This window comes from Lathamus discolor, chromosome 6, assembly GCF_037157495.1.
Source record: "Lathamus discolor isolate bLatDis1 chromosome 6, bLatDis1.hap1, whole genome shotgun sequence".
NCBI classification, from domain to species: Eukaryota; Metazoa; Chordata; class Aves; order Psittaciformes; family Psittacidae; genus Lathamus; species Lathamus discolor.
The window spans coordinates 47,127,667-47,147,727 of record NC_088889.1 but is presented as its reverse complement, the minus strand read 5'-3'; the positions used below and the strand labels follow the sequence as shown (position 1 = coordinate 47,147,727).

Below are 20,061 nucleotides of genomic sequence, written 5' to 3'. Positions count from 1 at the left end.
CCTCTAACGCTGCAGTTGAGAGTTATGTCTGATTTACTTAAGGGCCGATTGCAGTTTCTGTGGTACGCGGTAGCTCCATGATTGGCAGTGATGCTCTGCCAGGCGGCGAACAGCTTTGGTGGATTACGCAAAGGCAGTTTATGACAAAAATACGCAGGCAGGAGCCTCGATGCTTTAGCTCCCCGCAAACCCGCACTTCGCTGGAGAATCCCATTCCTCACACGTCAAGCGGCAAGAGCAAATGGCACAGCGACGGCCCCCGCGGAGAGCCACAAAACCCCTCCGGCCCCGCGCCAGCGTTCCGGAGAGGACAGCAGAGGCCGCTCACCGCCCCGCACGCCCGCAGCCCCGGCCGCGATGCAGGGGGCTCCGCTGCCCGCCGCCGCCTGCCGTCAGGGCCGGGCGGCCGCGCAGTCCCGCGATTGGTCACTTGCGCCGTCAATCCTTTCGTGTCACCTCCCCCGCCGGCTGGGGCTGCTGAGACACGCGCGCAGCCAGGGGCTCCTGCGTCGGGAATGAGCCGGACGGCCAGGACCAGGACCGGGACCGGGACCGGGACCGGGACCAGGACCAGGACCAGGACCAAGACCAGGACGAGGGCTAGGGCTGGCTGCAGGCGAGCTCCTGGGTCAGGGCTAGCTCGGGGCGGGGGGGGCTGCAGTTGCGCAGCCACTCAGCATCGCATGTCCTGCCCTGCACCTCAAACAGCAGCGGGAGCATCTGAACCCAGGGCTCCGCTTCTCGCAAGGTAATGCCCTTTCGTTTGCTCCTCTACCGCTCTGCCCATCTGCTCGGTTCCCTGCAGTGGCTTCTGTCGCAATCGAGTGGATTAGAAAATAAAACCACTAACTCAGGACTGCAAAGAAGGGATCTGGTTCGTCCTCATTTGCATCTCGTCCGCTTGCTCTGTGTTTACTTATAAATAGCTTCTGCGGGATCATAAAAACTGGGATCGCTTAGTTTCTTTTGCGCTCCGGAGAAAGTCCGTGACTTTCTTTCCTGCCCCCTTCTCTCCCCTTTTTCTGTCAGCGCTGCTAATGTAAGTTGTCACTGGATTACTTCCTCCCGACCCAAAATTACTCTTAAATGCTCTTTTTTTTTATTCTTGATTAATATATGGGATGGGCACAGTGAAGTGGGGGATGCAGATTGTTACCATTCTGTAGCATTTGGCCAGTGCAAATAGCCTCATGCACTCAGGAGGGCAGAGGAGTGGAAAACACGTGATTAATATTTACAGCATTCAGACAATCTGTTACTCTATATTGTAAGGCTTATGGGCGTCACCATTGCAGATGAGGCTACTGAACTGTTACCCTGAGTTAGAATGCATTTGTGTAATGATATTTCCGAATATCTTTTACAAGTAGGAAAAGGACACATAATGACATTCTGAAGAAGTCCTTTTCTTGCTGTCTTGCACTATCTCCTTTCTTCAGTGCAATATTAAATCACATTATGATATAACTGACAGAGAGTTGGTCTGGGAACTGGATATACTTAGTCCTTCCAGGTGTCTGTCCCACTGTTTTGTCTTGTGATACTAGTTTTTCCTCGAGTGTAGCAGGAATCATGAGTCCTTACTTTCTTGGGGGACACAGAAAATGAATAAATGCTTAAAAATTGCTAAGAAATTACAGAAAATATTTTATTATGTTCCTAATTTTAGTTATTTCTATCCATCCTTAGAATTGTTTGTGATGATTTAATGATCGTTTTACTTGTAGAAATGCTTTGTGCAAGCGCTATCATTAAACCATTATGTGCACATTTAAGGATATTTCCACAAGTATATCTTTAATATTACTATGAAGTAAATCACTTACACATGGTGTTCTGAAACTTTCACCTTTCAGGTAGCTTGGCTTGTGCTTGCAGGTGAATTGTCTTGTTTTGGTAAATTTCAGCAGAAGTAATTCAGCCACTTTAGATTAAATGGACAGTGGAAGAGAGAAAGAAGTGCTTTTTGTCTTACTAAAAAAAAAGAAACTGTAAACCCGTAACATCCTTAACTTAATTTGAAGGACTGTAGACAGAATGTCTAAGGGTAGAGAGCTGCTGTTTGGTAGGAAAGCAAACTGTCTTGTGAAGTGCCTTTTTAACAATGGAAATTAGTTTTGACTTGAGTGCCACCTATCTCATTAAAAGTCAAGTGCCATGAACGTGCATGTTTCCTTGTGGGTTTTTATAGATGTATGTGTAAGGTATACAGCTGCATTGGCCTGGGTGACTTAATCATGTAGTAAGTAGTGAACAGCAGGTCAATGTTTCCCTAATATTTTGCAACTTGTTAGGATAAGACTGAAGTACTGATCCATTATTCAATCCTTGTTCACTTAATTTAAAAACTAAACTGCTAATTCTTTTCAAAGAAGAAATTAAATCTCACTCTGAGAAAGCTTAACAATTAGAAACTGAAGACCTCTTTTTGCTATAAGCAAATATCAAATAGAAAATTGAGAAATGGCTGCTTTTCAAAATAAGTACCAAAGTGATGAATGTCAGCTTTATACTGATACCTGTCAGGATATAAAAATGTGGTGAAGAGCTTGTTCTGCCTGGAGTATGAAGAACTGCTGGGGTTTGTGTGTGGATTTTGGTTTGGTTTGGTTGGTTTGTGGGTTTTTTGGTTTTGGTTTTTTCTTTTTTTTGGGGGGGGAGGGGGGTGTTTGTGAGGTTGTTTTTATTTTCCCTAACTAGGAAAGGACTTAACAACCCGCTTTTACTCTGGCAACAAAAAAAGGTAATTTTTCTGCTTTATTAAAGAGCAGCTGTTGATGAAATTTGGCTGTGTAAAGGAGTATGTATATGTATATTGAGCCTTTACAGCATCATTTAACAAGGTGATCCTTTCTGCACCTTTGATCCTGCTTTAACCTGCACACATAGAATGTTTGAAAGTGGAACCAAAAGTCAAAAGCAAGCTTTGTAAGTTACCACGAATTATATTCTTTAGAGATGGTCAAGAGTAGGAAAAGGAAACCAAGAATAAACATAGAGGTCTTTGTTAAGGCTCTGGGGTGGGATCACATGCTGCTTTTTACTATGCAGTATTTAAGAAGTGAATGAGAAAAAAATTCCGTATGCCTCTGTGTTGGTGCTTTCAAAAATTAGTTTGCAGCCCTTTCTCCACCCAGTCTTCCTGGCATCTGAGAACATTTGTCAGCTTTTAATTTTGGTTTAGCTATTTTGGCATGAAAGAAATTCTTCTAGCTTAGATCTCATAAGATTTTCAAAATATATAATCTGAATGTATATTCCATTAGTTTTAGGTATCATGAAGAACACCAAAAAGGCAAGACACTGTCTGTCACGGAGTGATCAAATAGAAATAAATCAATGGAATCTGAACCTTAACTGGGTGTAAATTGTTTCTAATGTTTCAGCATTTTTCATATATTTATACATTATTCCTTTATGCCCAAGCTCATTTTTTGTTATTAATAACCATGTCTCCCTGTTATCGTTGCTATTTGGCACCATACAGGTTTATTTGCACGTATTTGGAGATAGTAAGAGGAAAAGCTCCATTAATATTTTAATGACCAAGCACGAAAAGTCAGTCCTTGTGATTTTTGTTGATTATTTTTGTCTGACTTTATGCCTAATTATCTGTTTAGTTCAACCATCCTCTGTGACAATGGAACCTGTAGACTCTAGAGCTGCCAGAAACAGGGAGGCTGAGGGAGTTTTTTGCCTTTTGCCATGATCATTTAAAACCTTATGCAATTTCATAATGCCTTTCCAGTTTAATGTTTGTGATTTTGCTTCCCTGTAGGTGTTGCCAGAGTAGAGATACAGTATGTATAGTGAGTCTCAGCATTTCTGCCTGAGAACAGGGAAAGAAAGCACACAAATTGTACTGCATGAATTCTCATCCAAGTAACTGTCTCCTAGTCATGCAGATACTGCTGATTTTTCCCTTTCCATGGAAGGTTGAACCTCTGATCATTATTTTGGGCATTCAGCTTGATTTTCAATCCATTTCTGTGTGGTAATAATGGAGGGCTTAGTATCTTCGTAATACCATATATATTTTGTTGAGTTGGGCCCTTAGAAAATTATGTAAGACCTGTAAATTCTTAATATTGAATTGCTTCTGTCTTCCATTTAAGGAGTTGTTAAATCTTATAAATTATTTTAAATGGTATTACTGATATCTTGAAGTAAAATCAGCTAAATACGTTAATTACATCAAGATTTAACTTGACATATTTCTCAAAGCCATTCTTTTTATCTTGCTGTATTTTAAGCTTATTATACTGAAATACTGTGACTTCATGTTTTAATCTTCTTGCTTTTTTCCCATGAGGGTTATCTTGTTGCTAAAGTTAGATCCCTGTGGGGGTATCTATGCAACCTGTTTAATCTTGAAAAGAATTGAGTTTTATAAATACTTGTAAACATTATTTTTGGTAGAAGTGCATTTGCCTGTTGACACACTTGCAAAATTTAATGAAAATTCCAAGTATGGTCTTCTATGATAGGCCCCAGACCAAGAAAATCACAATGACATGTAAGCAATTAACCATTTTCAAGACCTTAAATGTTAATCAATTTGCGTAAGACAGATAAAAAAAGACCAAATATATATATAAAACCCAATACTTGAGTATTTACTTGTTTAACAGGCCTTTAACTTATTGTTATCTCTCCTCTCAGAAAGATAGCAACTTGGTTTAGAATTTTTTAATTGTAGTCATATGTAAAAAACATTTAGTTGTGTATGAATGCTGCTAGCAAAAAGTTGCACTGAAGAAAACAAATAAAACCATATTTCTCTGCTTTAACCCTTCCTGCTTTGAAGTGTCAATGTGATCATCACAAGTCATTACATTCCATTTCATCCAGTACAGCCAAGACTTTCAAACCATGCATGACAAGTATAACTTTTGAAGGAACCCAATATTCCTTAAGGCTAAAGTAATTCGAAGATCACTGAAGTGAAGGGGGGAAAGTTTAAAAGCTTTCTGAGTTTATTCTCTTTATTTTGCTTTTTTTTTTTTTTAATATTTTACAATATGCATAGTTAAAGATAGATTTGTTAACTTGTCAAATACATTATTTCAAATAATTGTTCTTGATCCCTAAGAACTTGATGTGGGGCATCTTCTTTGACCTTTCACTACAGAAAGATATATTCAAAGCTTGCTGGATATTATGGAAGGATTCTTCTAAAGGTACGAAATGTTTTTATAAGAGGGTTTTCTAATTGCTGTTATTATTCTTTTAAATCTCATTTTTCTTCCATCTTCAGTACTGAAGCTTCCTTGGCATTTACACCTCCTTTTGCAGTTGGTCCAAACTTTTTGCTGCTGGAAATACTCTTCCCTTGCTCATGAAAGAGCTCAAAGATACAACATAGCCTTTTAGTTTTCTTCTCCTTGCTCATGAAATAGCTCAAAGATACAACATAGCCTTTTAGTTTTCTTCTCCTTGCTCATGAAATAGCTCAAAGATACAACATAGCCTTTTAGTTTTCTTCTCCTTGCTCATGAAATAGCTCAAAGATACAACATAGCCTTTTAGTTTTCTTCTCCTTTGCTTTTTTTAACTACCGAATTGAGTTTAAATTCAGACTATATGGGTATGCCGGATGTGTCTCTGAAAGTGAAGTCTGGCAAAAGACCTTTGGTCTGAAAGGCTATGTACTAAATGCTTCATGGGACTAACAAGCATGGACATGCAATAATTAATTAAAAATATGATGTCTTTGTTTAGTGAAACTGAAGATGCTAAGCAATACAAAACAGAACAAGATGTAGCTCTTGCCTTGAGACTCTGGTGTCTGAACAAGCAAAAGTAAAGCTTTTGGACAAAGATTAAGAAGACAATTTTTTTATTAAAAAAATGTTTATTTAATCAAAGTCTGTCTTGTGTTTCAAGTATCACAAAAATTGCAGCTTCTTCCTGTTTTATCTCCCATGTACATAAGATTGTTTCCTGATACTCCATTAAAAAACCCCAAAGCCAGCAAGACTATTACTGCCATCTATACTGAATTTGGTCAGGCATGTTTCTTTGTAAGACTCTTTTCCGTTACAGCTTTGTGGCATTTAGTTATGTCAGCTGCAGTTCTCCCTGTCAAATCTTCCCCTCTGTAACGTTTTTCCTTAAAAAATCTTAGTAAAAAACCGAGACAATTATTTTTGGAAGTAAAACTGGAGGAGTGGGGTGAGAAATGACAAATATAATTTTGATCATGTTATAGTTTATTAAACCTATTTAATATCTTTAAATTCTGTAAGAATTACTATTGACATCACTTAGAAAAAACTCCCTTATTTATAAGGCTATGAAACTTGGAAATGACATTTTGCATCAAATCCTGTATGCTGAATGTATCTTTATCTGGAATGCAATGTTTGTAGTGATACTTGCAGTTTGCCTCTTCAGCAGTCAGAAAACTCTCTTCAAGTTCAAAAAAAAACTGAAGCAGGATGATTGGCTCATCTGTTCTCTCAGTTATTTCCCTGCTAAGTGCCCAGGAGCAGAAGAATATAAAAACCTGACTGAAGTGCAGACGGTTTTTGTTTGTTTGTTTGTTTAAATACTATATTTCTTCAAATATTCCATTTCAAACAGACTATGTTAACAGTGATTTATTTGGGATATGTGTTGCCATTGCTTGGTCCTTAATGTTTGCTCGTTTACTACTTATTACATTAAAGACTTTTTATAGTTTTAATATTGCAGAATCTTTTATTAGCAACCTCTTAAACAGTCAAATAGGAGAGTTTGTGCTGGAAATATAATTTGTTAACTTGTAATTAGTCACCTTTCTCAAACAGATTTGGGCAAGTATGTTCTGGGGTGTGGTTGAACTCTGCCAACAAAATGCTGGTAGTGATGAGGATGTGTGTCATCTTTTTTCCTTTTTTTTTTCCTTTTAACTTGCTGACATAGTTGTGTGCGAAAAAACAACATACTTCTTTACTGAGTTGTTGTAGGCTAAAGAAGGATGAAAACTTTCATGTTGGCCTCTTTTTTTTCGAGGGGGAGAGGTCTCATTTCTCTCTGTAACTAAATTTGAAAAGGTGCAATTAGCACAGATAAAATAGTAACAGAAAAACAAACCTCCAACAAAGACTTGTACAAATTATTTTGTGTATTTCCAAATTATGGCAGGTTATATACAGAAAGTAGTCTGAATAGAAGAAAAATATATTACTTTCTATCAGAGCTTCCATTAGCATCTGCCAGTGCTTCCAGTGGACTTCCTTCTCAGTTTGCTTGGTCACGTTTTAATCTCCAAGAATCAGCTCATACCCTAACTAAGCTCCTTAAAAGAATTATTTGCCTTTCTTTAATCAGTAGTAGTTCCAAATGCAGTTATTTTCTTCTTTATACTCCAAGTTCAAAACTAGACTGTCAGGAAATGATTTTTTTTTTTATATATAAGTTATTTATTAAAGAAAAGATGCATTAGATTTCTTGCTCAACCTGCAGTAAAACTCTTATCTGGATTTTTAAAAATAGACTTTTGAAATATTACATGCTCTGTTCTTTCTTGCCCATTCTCTTTTTACTGTAAAAGACATCAGTGTCATCCAGGATTACTATTTATTTATTTATTTTCCATCTATAACCTTTTTCTACTGTTGAAAAAGCCAATGGCAAAAATGTAATTCACTGAAATTCTGCAGTACTTTGAAGTTGGGAATATTTGGAACAATTACAATGTAGGAACAGCCTACAGAGCTTTTCTTTTTTAAATTTTGTATTTAGCTATGTCAGAAAATGGGTTTGAGGAATTAGGGGAATAATCCTATCATATGTTAAATATTTCATATCAGGTTTCTAGATATGCTCCATGCTTCTCTTTTTTTCTTCTTTTTCATGTGCTCTCTTCGGTAACAATGCACTAAGAAGCAAAATTCAGTTCAAGTCTTTGAACATCTTCATATTTCTATAAAATTGTAATGTTCTGTTTCAACTGTGATCATCAGCAGAAAATAGTGTTTTAAGAGAGATTTCTGTTCTGTGATGTTCATTCCAGCATCATTCTTAAAATATACTTCACCTTTTAGATAAAATATAGATATTGTAAAACCTGTTATTGTCACACATTTCAAGGTAATGGCTCTCTGTAATCTTGTGATAGTTTCTTCTTTTGTTAAAATTTATTGCGTGTTATTACAAGAGATTTCAGTGAGATACTTAGTCTAATTGGAAGACAAAACATTCTGTGAACTTTAAGATTAATTGTGACAAAATTTAATAGCAAATCTAAAAGTGCTTATTATCTGGAGATTATACATCCCTTTTATACGTGTGCCATCTGTTCTCATCCACGTAATGGTGGTTGTCATACAGAAAGAGTTTTTTTGTCTGATCGTTACCCTATATCCATTCCTTTGATTCCTGTTGTGTAGATTTGCTGCTACCAAGTGACTTACCAAGGCTGTCTTGTGGCCTTAGCTTTGTGAGAAACCAGAAGCATTTGCTTGTGGTTCTTCACATACACCACTTTTATGAGGAAGTGGAGTGAAAATGAGACTTCGTAGTAGCAGAGCACAAATGTCCTTGTCTGGTCATATATTGATATTGTACTTTGGAAATCAGTAAGAAACCATAAATGTCGTTTGATTAGTGGATGATTAAAGGATGGTTTACCTCTTTATGGATTAAATTTTGTTGTTTCAAACACTGTATAAACTACCTGGTCAATCTGTACTGCGCTAGTGGCCATTTAAGTGTACCTTGGAAGATGTATTTTCTCTAATGCATCAGGAGTGCCACGTAACCCAGAGTTTCTATTAGGGCTACAGGAGCACAATTAGTTTATCTAATTAGCTGTAGCTTGCCAATGCTTTGTGAATCAAAAGATTTTGCCTAATATAATTTCCTGCAAATCTGAAAAGAAGCCTTATATTTGCATCCTTTTAATTGTTAAGTAATGCAAAAGTTCCTTATGAAACATTAAAACCTCTTTTTCCTGCATACAGTCAAAGGTGATCTAGGAGAAGGAAGTTCTTCATGTTGGTCCTGCCTAAGCTAACACGCATTGCTATGGAAGTGTTAGTCTCTTAAAGCTGTATTGGCTCATTTTTGTGGCTGTTAGAAGAAAGATGGAGAATTATTTGGCACAATATTTTGCTGGAAGTAGGTAAAAAGATTGATATGGTAACAGATATACTTTTTATTAGTAGTTACTGTTTTGGAGATCTGGAATGTTTTCAGTTTGCAGAAAGATGGGCATGCTAGAGGGACACTTACAGGATAATATCCACTGTTTAGATGGAATACTGGTTTGTCACTAGGCATAGAAAACAGGGGCAATATTTTGACTGTTCAGAGTTTTGTGTTTGAGAAGTTTCAAGCACATATCTGTATCTGCATAAATCTTTGGCTAACTTGTCATTTGAAGATCGACGGGGTGTTTTCTTCTCCTCACTCCGCTACCCATTTTAACATCTCCTTCATTCTCATTGTTCTGTCATGTCCTTTGAGTTTGTACTTTCTGTCATTCTGTCTTTAAAATTCACAATCACATAAGCAAGGAGTCAGCACTGAAATATGGATTTTAAGGAGTATATTTTATTATTTTTGAGTTTATAGCAGATACGTGGTTTTAAGTAGAGATTGCAACACAATATCAGGCAAAATATTTTTACAGGAAGTGTAACACTGGTAACCTTTTTTTCTTTTATGGGATCAGGTATCTACTGTAAAATGGAAGCTACTAACACAAGGGCATATAAGAATTTTTATTGAAGGAATACTGTGGTGAGTTAAGCTGTTTTATAAGCAAGCAATACTAAGAAATCCACTGAATAGGAAAGACCAGTTTCAAGAATATCACTGATATTATATACATCTCATTCTGAGGTCTGTGAAAAATTGCGTTCTAAAGATACCCTTATGATGGTTTAGTGGTGGATTTGGCAGTGTCAGGTTTACGGTTGGACTCAATGATCTTAAAGGTCTTTTCCAACCTAAATGATTCTGTGATATTTATTACCCTTTAAGGCATCCTTTTTAAATTTTTCTGCTTTTTCAATAGCAATTTTTTTATAAGTCCCTGTTCCTTTGTTGAAAGGCTTATATAGCTTCTCCTCACCATGTGGCTTTTAGAAAGGGGTCACTAGCAAGTTAGTGCAGATGGGTGGAACTTGTTGGAACTAGAACTACATGGTTGTAATAAGGAAAAATGTCAGGGACTGGAGCACCTCCCGTATGAAGACAGGCTGAGGAAGTTGGGGCTGTTCAGCCTGGAGAAGAGAAGGCTGCGTGGAGACCTCATAGCAGCCTTCCAGTATCTGAAGGGGGCCTATAGGGATGCTGGGGAGGGACTCTTCATTAGGGACTGTAGTGACAGGACAAGGGGTAATGGGTTAAAACTTAAACAGGGGAAGTTTAGATTGGATATAAGGAGGAAGTTCTTTCCTGTTAGGGTGGTGAGGCACTGGAATGGGTTGCCCAGGGAGGTTGTGAGTGCTCCATCCCTGGCGGTGTTCAAGGCCAGGTTGGATGAAGCCTTGTGTGGGATGGTTTAGTGAGGGGTGTCCCTGTCCATGGCAGGGGGGTTGGAACTAGATGATCTTGAGGTCCTTTCCAGCCCTAACTATTCTATGATTCTATGATTCTACGACATTTAACTTAGATAAAATGTAATGGAGGTCACCTGGCTCAAATCATAGGAGCAAGAATCTGAATAAAGGGACTTCCTTGCTAAGAGTACAACTGAAAATATTAGGAGTTGTAATGTTTTATAGTCAAGAAGGTCACTGTTTTAGAAGTATTGTTGAGAAACTTCAGAAACTAAACTATTAGTGAAGTCAGTAATTTCCACATTGTTCTAGTTTTGCAGTGTATGTTTTTTTTATACAATATTGGAGACGATGTGATGTGAATAATATATGTATTTTATGTTTGTTTCCCAACCTGACTAGTCAAATGTAATATAAATTTTAAGAATAAATGGTGAGCATTAGTTCTAAACCCCAAAGTATCATCATTGCTTTTTTTTCATGTCCTGTGCACTGGAAAGGTAATATGCTTATTTAAAACTATTACAAACGAGACAGTGATCTGTAAAGGACCAGGAACAAGTACAGGGCAGTTTGGCTTCTGAGAATGTATTTGTTTCTAGTGAGATGTCATCATATTATTTAGTCTATTCAGACACTTAAAACCAAAAAAATAACTTTGCATGCCACAAGAGAGTTTAAGCAGGAGAAGGAAATGATGCAGTTTGCCTCTATCAACAAGTTGTGCTCAGTAGACAAATATCATTGCAATTTCATTTCAGTTTTTTCTAGCTTGTGACATGGATCCTTTTGCCCATGTTTTTACTACTTTTACCTGGTATGTAAATTGGCTACATAACACAGCACAGAAAGTTAGCTATAGCATACTAATGAACAGATTGCCACCTAATAACAATCATAGAATCATAGAATAGTTAGGGTTGGAAAGGACCTCAAGATCATCTAGTTCCAACCCCCCTGCCATGGACAGGGACACCTCACACTAAACCATCCCACACAAGGCTTCATCCAACCTGGCCTTGAACACCACCAGGGATGGAGCACTCACAACCTCCCTGGGCAACCCATTCCAGTGCCTCACCACCCTAACAGGAAAGAATTTCCTCCTTATATCCAATCTAAACTTCCCCTGTTTAAGTTTTAACCCATTACCCCTTGTCCTGTCACTACAGTCCCTAATGAAGAGTCCCTCCCCAGCATCCCTATAGGCCCCCTTCAGGTACTGGAAGGCTGCTATGAGGTCTCCACGCAGCCTTCTCTTCTCCAGGCTGAACAGCCCCAACTTCCTCAGCCTGTCTTCATACGGGAGGTGCTCCAGTCCCCTGATCATCCTCGTGGCCTCCTCTGGAATCATATTGGGGAGAGCTGGGAAGGTACAGAGTTCTAATTCTTGCTTACTTAAGGATCAGGGAAAGGAGGAAGACCATCTGTCATGCTGAGCAACGAATGGTATATCCTAATAGAGAGAAGAATCTGGCTTCCTAAGAGCACATTTTAAACAGCAGAATGGATGGATGTGTTGTCCCTAGACTTTGAGAAGCACTAAATCTGGGCCTTTTTTGTTGTTTTTGAACTGAAAAAAAAAAAAAAATCCTTTAATTTACAAAAATTCACTCCCTGTAATAAGTTTTGCAAACTGAAGTAGGATTATTAACAGATTGCAAGGTAAACAGAAAAGTAGGGGCAATGAAGTTTGAAAGTCCTTAACCAGTTTGTTTTCCTTAACATAACTCTCCTGATAGTTTCTTATAATGCTGCTGCTCATAGAGCAGAGTTCACTTTGTTTCCTTATGGCAGATTATTGAAAGGCTGAAAAAATGCTGAAGGCACTGGAGAGAAAAAGGTTTTCTTAGTAAAGATTGTATCTATTAATAGAAATAAGCTTCAAAATACCACTAACCAATGCAACAGTAAATGGTATCACATTATCTTTTAAATCAATGAAAAATTTGATAAAGAATACTTTATTGGCCTAATAGTAACAAAATGTTCTTTCTGTTACTGCTATTGTTAGTATTATTGGTTTTCTCTGAAACTCACTTTTAATGATTTAATTTTAAAGTATGTGTAAATTTTTTCATTATAAGGGGGGTATCTCTTCAAGGTGATTGTACATTTTAATGTGTCATCATGTGCGCATCAAACCCAATGTTTAGTTTGGTGTAACTAAGAAGCAATATAATTGGATGTAACCTGTAAAACAGGTCTAAGCTGGCCTGGCAGGATGTTGTCAAAGTTGGTAAGATTTAAAAAAAAAAAATAATTCTTCAGTAGATTTATTTGCTTGTAACTGAAAAATTGCTTGTAGTTGCAATATGATATAAGGGAGAGCCGTAGGTCCCATTTCAGTAATATAATGACTTAAAGCTCAGATCAGATTAGGGAAACTGCCTGTGTTTTGGGAGGACATAGCCTAGCAAATCTGTGTGGCAGGGGTGAGGGCCAGCTGGTTCTCTCCTTTACACGTATATTGTTTTGCCCAAAAGAAAAATAAAAAAAAGTGCTCTTCAGAACTGAGCTTAGTTTCATCCAATGATACCAAAGAGTCATTTGAGGATATTAAATTTGATCATAATGTCTGGGTCTATATTTTCCATGAAGCTATTTCCTTCAAGTCACTTAATCATATTTCAGTGAGAAAATACAGTGTTATTTGAGGTGAAACAAAGGAACACATAAAATAATACGGACTAATTTAACTAAATTTTTTCCTAGATAAGACTGTGAAATATGCATAATACAACCTTACTCATTTAAATAAACCCACAACCAATTCCCTTTTTTCCTATTGTTGCTTTTATTATTTTCTAAATCAGTGCATTGACAAATACTTTTGATGTGATGCATCATCTTCCTTAAGTCAACACTAAGCATAGATTTGGCCTCCTTGGGATATCCACCCTCATCCTCAATTTAGCTAGGTTTTTCCCAGTTGCCTATTCTTCTTCCTGGTTTAACAGCTGTATGTTGCCAGTGAACCAACTGTGCCATCCATTTCCTTGCCTAGTAACTCTCTTGAAATTCTGCTCCTCAATAAACTTCTCCTAAAATTAAAAACTGACTCAGCATGCATTAGCTGAGTATTCATTTATGGAAATGCCCGCATGTTAACTAGCACATGTTTGGAGAAGCTCACCACAACAGATTACTTGAGGGGCAGTTTGGTGTTTTGGCTAAGGTGATGTACTGACAAACTGCTATTGTAAAGGGCATTCTCTACTGCTTGGGTGAAGAGTGAGCAGGCTCAAGAGTGCTCTTGTGGTGAAAAAATCTTCTTTGATAGTTATTATTTCTGCATGCAGAACTGCTTAGTTGCATCTGCCAGTGACACGCTGTGGCTGCATGATCACCCAGTTCTCCATTAGAAAAGCAGCAGGCATGCACAGCTGAAGACAGGGAAGGCTAAAGTGAGGCTGCTCTTTTAGGCAGTACATAAACTTGTCCATATTTTGAACTCCAAACTCAGGCAATGACTTAAAACAAGAATACAAGAAGAAATAGTATGGCCTAATATTCTCAGAAACTATTGTAGGCCTATGAAATAACAAGCCAGTCTTTAACAGAAGTACTGACTAAAGGTTTTGCATCTTTCCCACACCTTCCTATACCTGGATGGGGTTCTGAATCATGCCACGTAGCTATTGACTGCTGGTGAACAGAATTAAGAAGCTTATCTGACCCTAATGGAAGATTGTTCTTGCCGTTAGTCTCTCTCCTTAGGATCACTCCTCTGACTTAAAGGATTATGTGTGCAAATTAAGAGTTTTGCTTGCATGAAAAGTGATACTACTCAAAGTAAAAGGAAAGTTTGAAATTATTTAAAGAACATTATAAACAAATGCAATGCTTTAAGAAAACTAAGATCAAAATCACTGTAATAAATGACTACTTGCTGGGAGGATAGGTTTTGCGTAAATGTTGCTTGTTTCTTAGAGTTAGGATTTGCTAATTATTTACAAAATTATGCCAACAATTTATCACATCTTACTCACTGCATAATAAAAACTGATACAATGCTAATATACGTAAAAAATATATAAAACTGAAATATGTGACATGGTAACGTGACACCTTCCTTTTAACTATTGTTGCCTGAGGCTGAGTTTTCCTATTTTGAAATGACAGAAAGTTACCCTGTATTTATGTTTTGAAGCTGAAAACTGAAATTCCTACATTTTTCAACAAAGAGAAGCCCTGGAGTCAGCGCTCTCCAGTTTTGCATGCTGCTGAGCTTTCTGTCTTTCCCTGATATTTAGGCTTTTCCTGGTGACTGCAGACTTCTTTACTTGTGGCAGTAGAGTTCTTTCTGGATAAAAAGCTAAGTTAGTGATCAAAATTAGTAAACCACCTTCTATCATGATGTATCAAATGAATGTAAATAGATCTAATCTGTAGCAAGAAAATACAATGTGATACAAAGAAAAAGAAATTACAGAGCTCAATAAACTTGCCTGTAGTACAATTACACTATTTAGGTGAATCAAAATAGGTTTGTACAGTACCCATATGCTAGCCAAGTAAACAGAAGCTGATCTTTTTTTAATTATTTTTTAATTCTTGCAAGTTTTTTTGATGTCACGGCAGTTTCACAGATAAGTACTAGAAGAAAATGTTCAGCCTTTTATTTTTTTTATGTTTTCTTGGTAAATAGAGCAGTGAGAGCTAATTACTTTTTGATGGTATTGCTGGTTGTGCTGAGAAAAAAGGCAACATACGTGCTTGAATGGTTCTTTTTTACTAAATGTTCAACAGCAAGATAACTTTTAACAGAGAGAGGGCAATAGGATATAGTATTTAAAAGTAAATTGTGTTTCAGATGTGTGGTTTAGTGAACATTCTGTGGCCTTGTGGAACAGTTCTCTCAACTGAGAATCTTGGAGACAGAAAAATGATGTATGAGAGATGGATTATTACTCCAACTATGAGTGTTAGCAATGTCATCCTTTTTGGGTCAGATTTTTCAAGGTAAGAGATTTGTATCAGAAAACACTGAGAGAAGATTGTGCTTCTGCAGGCTTGTTATTTGTCATACTAAATTTGCCATAATCAAGTTTGACAGGCTTCTCTTTATTTTTTTCAGCAGACAATATTATTGTTGAAGATTAGTCAGATGCCTTCCGTCCATTCCCTGCCTCACATGCTATGTCATGCAAGCTTTGAAATACTTAGCACATAATTTAAACGAATGACTAATTTGGCAAGCATAATGGAAGGCACGCATACCGTCCTTCAATTGCACAAACCCATTATGGAGCTTTGTTACATCAGCTTCTATCTTCCAGAAGGCAAAGTCAGAGGATTTACTTACAGGCACTGTTTAACTCTGGATAGAACCAGTAAACGTTTCTGTAGCTGCTATCAAGTAAGGGAGAGGTTACAGATAGAGCTGAGAGAAAAGCCATATGAGGACTTTGGAGATATTATTTTCAAGCAAAGTACCACAAAAGACATTCTTATTGAACTGTACAAACTAAGTGCTGAAAAGGAAACACTGTTATCCAGTCTTTTGAGATCACATCATATTCTGGACCTTAACATAGGACATCAGGAGAGAAAGCAACAGGATATTTCCGGAGTCCCAAAACTTAAAGGTGATGATTACTTCAGTTTTACATGTCAGCAGAAGTTATTTCTGGATTCCACAAATAGAGACAATTTGAATCACAAAAAAATAAGGAAATCTAGAAGGAAAGACAGCTTTGAGGAGTTCAGGCACTGGAAAGGGGGGAAAAAGATACATGAACAGCATCTTTCTTTGCTGAACACAAAAAACAAGCAACTGGAAAATAAGAGAATGCTCCCCACAACATTTCCTACCAAGAGTTTTCCCAGTTCCTCTTCTGCCTCCAGCTGGGTAGCAGTAAAAGGTAAGGATGATTTACCAGTAGACAATAGCATACAACCAGAAAGGTGGATAAAACAGGGGTGCTCTCTTGAGAGCAACAAAGCTGTGAAACCGGATGCTGACCTACCAGGTTCTAGCTCAAAAGACAACACCACAGTCACAGCTGAACTAGTGGACAATGGAGAATGCATCCCTGAAGTTATGAAAGTGCATCAGAGTATCTCTTTGGTAAAGTCATCTCAGAACAGTCTATCTAACAAACTTGAGACATCAAGTAAATCCGCAGCTGCTAAAAGCTTGAAAAGTAGCAAGTATACTGAGCCAGTATGCAGGGAGAAACCAGGAATCACAGCTGTTGCTGAGGTACAGGATTCAGAAGCTTGTATTAAAAAAGTTGACAGACCCCCTTCAGAGTCTTTACCTGATTTTCACAGGGATAAAGAAACCATTCCTCCTGTTCTCACAACAGTAAATAAAGAGTTTATATCAAGAACTCATGTATACTCCGTAGATGAAGCTGCTGGAGACTCTAAAAATGCTGTGCTGCAGGAAAAGGAGCAAGGCGGCTCTGGTTTGCAGTACAAAGCAGAGAGAGTGCACATTACTGATGAGTCATGCAACCTTGTGGGAGCAGTCAATAAAGCTCTTCTGAAAGTTATTCGGAGCGACAGTTTAGATGAAGCTGCAGAATGGAAGAGACTGCAACAAATTACAAGAGTAGACAGAAACCTGCCAGGCTCAATATATGAGAAAAGAACCACGGTATCCCGGGGAAGCAACAAGCATTTATTTTTGAACCTGCCTGTAAATGAAAGTTCTGATCTTTCTCAGACAAGTAATAATCTTAAACTGGAAGAGAAAAAGCTGCATTCACCCTCGTTAGTATCAGTGAGTAATGTTTTTAGTAATTCATATCCGGTATCTAATACACACAAACAAATGTCACCTATTCCTTCTCCGTTATCTTCGAGACTGCCTAGCCCACAGCTGCATCATCGGATTCTCCCATTACCAACACAGAACACCGAGGACGAATCTATGTTCCCTGACTATAGCCATGGGAGACATGGGGCTATAAACCTCTCTCTTGGTGATTTGGAGCCACAGTTTTATCTGAAGTTTTCTGACCCTGGAGAATCGGGATTTGCCACCAGACAACGAGGCCTACATCAGAACGCAACTGCAGGGCATTTTGAAAAGCGCGCCATACAAGAAAAAATAACTACTCAGACACAGCAGAATTTCTGTCCAGGTCAGTTCTATTTCATTTTTTAATTGTATTGGCCAGCTATTGGCCAGCTATGAAAGTATTGGAGTATTTTTTTAATAGTAGCCTTCAATAATAAATGGTATGCTTGCAATGAAGATATTTTTCACTACTTAAGGACTGAGAGAAAAGTTGTTTTTATTTTTTCTTTAAACAAAACTTACAGCTATATAAGATTTCCTTTCAGATGCATTTTTATGTCAGCTTATATTCAGTCCAGTTGTTATTGAATGACCTCTTGACCAAAGCTAGTTAAATGTTTTTCTATATAAAATGAAAAAAGTTTGCATCTTTATTTTCCTGCTTTTCCTGTGCTGTGTTCTAATCTGTCAAAATGTTATTATGAGATTTGTTATCCAAAATGTTCTTTTTAGTTTGCTTAGCTTAACTGATGAACATTGTCTAGGCAAGCTAATTTACATTGCGTTAAGTATGCGACTGGTGCTTTGACCATTTAGCTACAAGAGGTTGATGTAAATTCTGAAACAACAAAAGGCTGGGTTTTAAAAGGATTGCATGCAGGAGTCATGGTACAGTGTTATTTTAGTACAGTGCATGGGTTTATTTATAAATATATATTGTCAACATAATGCATAAATATACGGAATACTGAATAACTGCTTTCTTAGCTAGAACATCAACATCAATACCCTTCATTTTTTTCTCTAGGAAACAGGAAGGCTGGAGAATCTAATCCTACAGTGGTCTAGGTGTGGCTTAGACTGGTCGCTATGTGTTAGGGGGAGGGCTGACAGTGCCAAGTGACATGATTTCACTATAGAAGGGAAAGAGGTGCTAATTTGCAGGAAAAACCTGTTGATAGCTGTATTTCTCAACTATTTACTTTGACTTGAGTGTCTTATGTGATGAATCTTCCCATTCCTACCCCTGCTTCCCTGCAAAGTGCATTTAGGTGTCTTGCCTTACCTTTGGCTGATACAGCTCACCAAAAAAGCACAAAAATATTTTTTGCTTGTTTGTTTGTTTGTTTGTTTTTGTAGGGGTTGGGGGGATGATAGATGGTGGTCTGCCGTTTTAGTTACCTAAATTGCCTCCCAAGGTGGCCCAATGATTGACTACCAGAACTGGTGCAGGATTCATTACAAGATTCTGCAGACTAAATCATGGAGGAAGACACACGAAAGGGGGGGTCCAAAAGGGGAGTTGGGTAGGGATGTGAAAGCATTGCCTTAGCCAGAGGGTGCTGAATACTGTCTATGAGGTTTGCATTTCTGCCTGCTACTTGTAGAAGCTGCTTTGGTTCACCTCAAGACTAAATCAGAGAGAGTTCCTTTTCCAGTTCCTGTTGTTCTGTGATGTCCTACCCCCCTCATTACTTCTTGTGCTTTTTGGTGAGCTGGTTTAGCTCATGAAACGAGGCAGAAAATTTCACCCCTTCATAAAACTAAAGTAGGATGCCCGATCTTTTTGTCCCTGTTTTGCATTAGTATTTTTTTAATTAGTTTATCATTTAGGACTGTTGGATGTGGAACTGTACCTATTGTACTACACTCTTATACTGGTTTTGCCTGGGAGAGTTAATTTTCTTCATAGCATCTTGTATGATACTCTGTTTTGTATCTGTGATGGAACGGTGTTGGTAACACACTAATGTTCTACTTTGTGCTGAGCAGTGTTAGCACAGCATCAATCCCTTCTTGTTTCTTGCCCTACCAACAAGGGCAACATAAATATAGATAGAAAATATCACTGCAACTTTCTGAAATATGTATTACTATTCTGGGGTGGGTTGTTTGGTTGGTTTGTTGTTTTATTTTAATTTTTTTTTTTTTCATTTTCATGTATGATTGCATACCAGCATTATTACTGGCGTGTCAGACAATCTGTAAGGAAAAGTTTCCTACTTTGCTGGCATATACAACACTGTAGGTATGTCTCTGGATCTGGGATAATACAACATTCCACTTTGCTCTGCACCAGGGGTGGAGTCATACCTATTGACACAGCATTTGGAGTACTACTCTTCTATAAACTGACATAAGTAATAACTAACTGACTGTAGTGCAGTGAGGTAAATTATGTATCTCCAAATTTAGACAACATAAGTGATGTTAACATTTGCAGATGCAAATTTGCAGTCCTGATTTGATCCTTAGCAGATTACTCCCATGTGTGAAAAGCAAAATTCAAGACTATTGTTCAAGTTTGTCTGTAATGGGGTGCTATTGTGAAATGATTTCTCAAATCTTAATTAAGTTCTTAATTAGATCTTAATTAAGTTCTTTATTGTGAGGGTGATGAGGCACTGGCACAGGTACCAATGCAACCACAGTTTGCATTGCCTCATTCTGTGAAACATTTGGAGCCTTTTATTACCTGTGTAACTTTTGTATTTGAAAAATTTCATGAATGGGTTAAAATGTTTTAGTTTATTAGCTTACATAATGAATTGGACTCATCAGACAGCTCTCCTCATAATTTTAAGTCTCTTTTCT

General features: G+C 37.7%; 1 protein-coding gene across 1 annotated transcript; it reads left to right on the top strand.

The window, feature by feature from the left end:
• The first annotated feature begins 491 nt into the window (after positions 1-491).
• On the top strand, positions 492-18,359 carry LOC136017910 (formin-1-like). The gene is made up of 3 exons (XM_065686636.1): positions 492-748; positions 15,574-17,590; positions 18,275-18,359. The coding sequence occupies exons 2-3, from the start codon at positions 15,679-15,681 to the stop codon at positions 18,313-18,315; spliced, it is 1,953 nt and encodes a 650-aa protein (XP_065542708.1). The 5' UTR covers positions 492-748; positions 15,574-15,678; the 3' UTR covers positions 18,316-18,359.
• The last annotated feature ends 1,702 nt before the right edge of the window (positions 18,360-20,061 follow it).